The 6,000-nt window shown below is 43.3% G+C and overlaps 1 protein-coding gene across 3 annotated transcripts in view; it reads left to right on the forward strand.

The window, feature by feature from the left end:
• Positions 1-5,189, forward strand: part of LOC140740069 (adhesion G protein-coupled receptor E5-like) — a 69,916-nt gene extending 64,727 nt beyond the window's left edge. For all 3 annotated transcript variants that reach the window (XM_073068933.1, XM_073068934.1, XM_073068935.1), the window contains 3 exons: positions 1,476-1,567; positions 3,172-3,340; positions 3,701-5,189. In XM_073068933.1, the coding sequence (XP_072925034.1) occupies positions 1,476-1,567; positions 3,172-3,340; positions 3,701-3,832 (393 nt within the window). In that variant the 3' untranslated portion in view covers positions 3,833-5,189. The remainder of the gene's footprint in view (positions 1-1,475; positions 1,568-3,171; positions 3,341-3,700) is intronic.
• Positions 5,190-6,000: the final 811 nt, after the last annotated feature.

Below are 6,000 nucleotides of genomic sequence, written 5' to 3' on the forward strand. Positions count from 1 at the left end.
AGAATAGATCAAAGATTGGTTGACTGTCAGGAGGCAAAGAGTCAGGATAAAGGGGTTTTCTGATTGGCTGCATAAGACCATACGATATAGGAGCAGGTAGGCCATTCAGCCCATCGAGTCTGCTCTGCCATTCAATCATGGGCTGATCCAGCTCTTCCAGTCATCCCCATTCCCCTGCTTTCACTCCATATCCTTTGACATCCTGGTAATCAAAAACCTATCTATCTCTGCCTTAAATACACCCAATGACTTGGCCTCCACAGCCACATGTGACTCTGGGGGGGTCAGTATTGGGTCCACTTCATTTCACATTTTATGTCAACAGTTTAGAAGACAGAATTGATGCTTTGTGGCCAAGTTTGTGGATAATACCAAGATAGGTTGATGCACAGGTAGCGTTAGTGAAGCAAGGAGTCTGCAGAAGGAAATGCATAGATTGGGACAATGGACAAAAATGTGGCAGTTGGAATATAGTGCAAGGAAGTGTATGGTCATGCACTTTGGTAGAAGGAATAAAGGCATGGACTATTTTCTAAGTGGGAAGGAATTTCAGAAATCAGAGATGCAAAGGGACTTGGGACAAAAATCCTCATGCAGGACTCTCTAACATTAACTTACAAGTTCAGTTGATGATTAGGAAGGCAATGCAATTATAGCATTAATTTCGAGAGGACTAGAATGCAAAATCTAGGATGTAATCCTGAGACTTTATAGTCATTGGTCAGACTACACTTCAAGTATTGTGAGCAGTTTTGGGCACCTTAACTAAGAAAAGATGTGATAGTACTGGAGTATTGGAGAGCATCCAATAGGTTAACGAGAATGATTCTGGGACTGGAAGGTTCAAAGTATGAGGAACATTTGGTGGTTCTGGGGCTGTACTCACTGCAGATTAGAAGAATGATGCGGGATCTCATTTAAACCTATTGAATATTGAAATACCTAAATAGAGTGGATGTGGAGAGAATGTTTTCTCTAGTGAGTGAGTCTGGAACCAGAAAGCACAATGTCAGAATAGAGGAGCATCTCTTTAAAAGAGGTGAGGAAAAGTTTCTTGAACTTGAGGGTGGCAAATCTGCAGAATTCATTGCCACAGACGGCTATTAATGCCAAGTCATAAGGTATATCTAAACCTGAGGTTGATAGGATCCAAATTAATAAGGGCATCAAAGGTTATGTGGAGAAAGCAGGAGAATGGGGGATGATGGAATGGCAGAGCAGACTCATTGGGCCAATTTGGTTAATTCTGCTCCTATGTCTTATGGTGAAAGAGACTGTATCCATTCTGGGTTGCTCAATGACCAAGCACAGTGTAGAGGGAGGTTTGACCATGAAGAAAGGGAATGGGGTAGAAGTACTTAGATTCTTATTCACATAGACACTAGTATATCCATGCAGACACACAAGCATGTGGACACAAAAATAGCAACATACAGTCAACTAACTGATCACCATTATTTCTTGATGCTTCCTAGGTAAATCTTATTTTCCTCATTGTGACAATATGGAAACTGATTCAGAAATTCCATTCCCTCAGTCCAGATTTAACAGTCTTACAGAAAGTCAGGTACTAAGTTCAATCAGTATTGCTCAATCATGTTTCAAATATTAAATGTCGTATGTGGAGATTTCAGCAGAGCCTGGCTTACATTAATATTTAGCCCAATGGATTCCTGCCACATTCAACCTGTACAGGAGAAACTCAGACCACAAATGCTCTTTCAACCCACAACGCATATAACATAGAACAAAACAACACTGGAAAAGGCCCTTAGGCCCACAATGTTATGCTGAACTAATTGCATTAGCAATCAAATGTCTAACTAAGGTAATCTCTCCTGCCTACAATGTGCACATGTGCACACCCTTCCATTTCCAGTACATGCCCCTCAAATACCACCCTGCAGTCTCCACTCGCCTCCCCTCCCCGGTCTCTCCTTGACTCCCACCCCTCAAGTACGGCCTCCCCCACCCCTCCCCCTCCACACGGCTTCCACCATGTGCCCCGATCCCCCCTCACCTACCCCCCCATGGTCTCCTCTTTCCCAACACATGCTCCCGCCAACCCGCCTTCAACAGACTCTCCCACCCACTCAATCCTTCACAGATTCTCAACACCCACCTCACATCTCCCACACACAACTGCCACCCACACATTCCTGCCACACACCCAACATCACACACTTGAACTTGTGGGCCATTCAAATCCTCTCACACCAGTTCTCCCAATCTGTCACAATACTCCACCTACCACTTCTTCACAGTGAGCTAAACCCTCACACTGGCACTGTCCTCTGTCCCACACAGGACCAATCCAACCAAATACTGTCTTATCTTGTCCTGCTCTGTGCTGACCCACACATTCTACCTTATCCTGTCCCACACTGTGAACACCCACATGTCTTACCTTGTCTCACGTCATGCCCACCAGCACAAACTGGCTTCACCTTTCCCACACTGTTCCGCACAGTGCCCACCTGCACACACATTTCTTTATCCTAAACACAAAGTACACTGCAGATGCTGTGGTCAAATCAACACATACAAACATGCTGGAGGAACTCAGCAGGTCGGGCAGCATCCGTTGACTGCTCGTTTCAACGGATGCTGCCCGACCTGTTTATTTCTTTATCCTGTCTTACACTGTGCTCACCTATTCACACACTGCCTTGCCTTGTCCCACACTTTCCAACAATGTGCCCACATACACACAGAATGCCTTACCCTGTTCCATGCTGTGCCTACCTGCACACATACTTCCCTTCCCCTTCCAACACTATGCCCACTCGTAAATGTCTTACACAGTCCCACACTATGTTCACCCACATACACAGTCTCACCTGCCCCATCTCTATCAAAGCATTGGCTACATTCCTCAAAGACTGGTATTGGACCCAAAATGTCCGTACAAGCTCAAAATTGCTAATGATCCTTGAAACAACCACACTTCCACCTGCAGAAAATCATGTTCAGCCCTCCTAAAGTTCACATCCCAAACATCATGCCTGTCTAAAATCTTATATCCAGATGTGTACCTTTCTTCTATGCATTGCCAATTACTCTCCCACCCCACCCCAACCCCTCCCCATTTCTTACCCCACCTCCCTCTCACTCTGTGCTCACAGTTGGTTAGTGGCTATTCATGATGGTATTTTCTATTTTCCTGTGTAGAGTGTTTGTCATAACGGCAATTGCTCAGTTGGTGTTTCTGGGCTCTGCCTGGATTTTTGGAGTTTTCCATTTCCAAAGGAGAACCATTGCACTGGCATATATCTTCACAATCCTCAACAGCTTCCAGGGAACATTCATCTTCATTCTGCACTGTGTCATCAACAAGCAGGTGAGGCTCAAAGCATCATAAGGCATTGGACTGACAAGTAGCTCCAAAGGTCAAATGGTTAAATCCTGCTCCTACATTCACTGTATTCCTATTAATTTCCCAGTATAGAATGTATGAGTAAGAGAAACCATGTGGGTAAGAGGGACTGTGTCCCAGCACTGACCATGTGTGCAATAGGAACCGTGTGTCCCACAAGCACCATGTGTCCCAGCACTGACTATGTGCGTGAACAGGAATGATGTCCCCATGATGGCCATGTGTATGTCCCATCCATAAGACAACTGCAATACTAGACAGTCTATGTTATGATGAGAATATGTTTTGCACATTCCTTATCCATCTTCTGCTCTGCTGGTTTAGGTGAGAAGTGAGTATCGAGTGTGGTTTGTAAACGTCTGCAACTTCCTGAAGGTATCAAAGTACTCGTCATTTGCTGATTCGTTCCAGCCTTCCTCCTCCTCTCAAGTTGGCACCTCTGCAACCTATGAGTGAATTTGTGGGCATCAGTCACTGATAAAATATATCCTCTCAAGTTCTGTCGAGTATAATACTTCCAATAGTTTTTGTAAAATTTAAGTCAAGGAAGTTTATTTTGTAATGACATAAGCTTGGACTGTTAATATCCATTCATTGTTCATTGACCAGAGAAAAAATATTGTTTTAACCCATTGTTCAACCCAAGTTTCTATTATCTATGGATTTTGGTTCGTGATTGCCTGACAATTAATTTGCAAAGACTTAAACAACTTTCTGCTTCTTCATCTGAGACCTGTGGTCTCAGCACACTGCTTATCATCTGTCTACACCTCAAGCCCATCTCCCTGCCATTTGCATGAACCCACACAAGAAAAATCAAACAAAGTTAGTCTGAGGAGCTCCAGTAAATTTGGGATCTGCAGCATTTTGCAGCACAGAACTGGAGGAGCTGCAACCTTTGTGAAGTGTTTCTGAGTTCATGCTGAAGTGAATGCAAAATAATTTTTAAAACCTCTTGCTTTAGCAATTGCTGCCCTCTGGAACTTAAACATGGGATTTTTTTATTTCCCAAATCCCTGCCTCTTCAAGGCCAATGTACCAACACATAGAGAAACATATTCATCTCTTCATTCATTCACATCTCTTAGAATTGTTACTGAAGAGTAGGAGGCTGTAAAGATTATCATGCCTGTGGTTGCGATCTCATAAACACCATTTTCCGTTCACCCAGTGAATTATTCTCTGTCAAAACATATATTTTTTAAACTTTGGTGCAATTGGACTCACCTCGCTTGTTACCCTATTAGAGAGACAGGAATACAGCAGTGCAGGGATTTACTTCCTGAGGTAGTGGAGTTCTGCACCACTAATCCAGATACAGCAGTTCAAATCCCACCACTGCTACAGCAATGGTCGAAATTAAGATCAAATGATTCAGTAAGAGTTTGATCCCAGTGATGATAACAATGGATCCTCCAGCTTTTCACTAAACCCCATCAAATTTACAAATTTCCTTTCTTCTGGTTAGACTATTTGTGCCCCCAAGCTCACTAATGTGTGTGTGTAACTGCCCCTCAGTTCCATATAATGAAAGTTGGCATTGCCAGTGATATCACTGTCACAAACAAGTACAAATCCTAACAGTGGTTGGCCTGAATATTAATGGTCCATGCATGCTGCCCAAACAGCTCAGCATTAATGGCACTCTGCAGCATTTTGCTTTTCCCCTTTCAGTTCACTGGACACCATGCTGCACCTCTCTGTAACCAGCTCCAGGTCTAACCTGACAAGATGAATCTCAGAGCTCCATCCCACCAACGATGCTGTAGTATTAGTTGTTTAGATCACTTTAGCTCTGCAATATTGCCTTACCTCAGTGCTTTTGATATTGCCAGCAGAATGTATCTAATTAAATAAAGTGTTTTATTGATAAATTGTCTTTTAAATCTTAAAACAACATTGTAAACAATGAACTTATAATAGTTAATCCCTGTATCTAAATTTCTCACCTTGTGCCCAGCTCATCTTTTCCCCAGTCATTGGTGTCTTTGCTGAAACCAGCTCTCTAGAATGTCTCCCTTTATACCTTTCTGCCTTCATGGCTTCCATTCATGCTCTGTGGCTACATCTGAAGCAAGAGCATATTTAACTAAGTCAGTGTAAAAATAGAAATGGGAAGTGGAATTAAAATTGGTGACCACTGGGAGATCCTGCTTTTTCTGGCAGATGGAACGTAGGTCTCGGCGAAGCGGTCTCCCAATCTACGTTGGGATGTTGGGGGAAGGGTAGGGCATTTAGAACGGAGTTCAGGAAAAACATTTTCACCCAGTGAGTTGTAGATCTATGGAATGCTCTGCCTCAGAAGGTAGTGGAGGCCAATTCTCTGGATGCTTTCAAGAAAGAGTTAGATAGATCTCTTAAAGATAGCGTAGTCAAGGGATATGGGGAGAATGCAGGAAGGGGATACTGATTGTGGATGATCAGCCATGATCACATTAAATGGCGGTGCTGGCTTGAAGGGCCGAATGGCCTACTTCTACGCCTATTGTCTATTGTTGCATCTCACCGATATGCATTCCAACTTTCCCATTGTACTTGCCTTCCTTACCACCAACTAAACCTGCAAGTTAAACCTCTGGCACCTCTGATTTTTGAATGTTCTTCCCATTTAGAAAATAGTCTGT

This window comes from Hemitrygon akajei, chromosome 16, assembly GCF_048418815.1.
Source record: "Hemitrygon akajei chromosome 16, sHemAka1.3, whole genome shotgun sequence".
NCBI lineage: Eukaryota > Metazoa > Chordata > Chondrichthyes > Myliobatiformes > Dasyatidae > Hemitrygon > Hemitrygon akajei.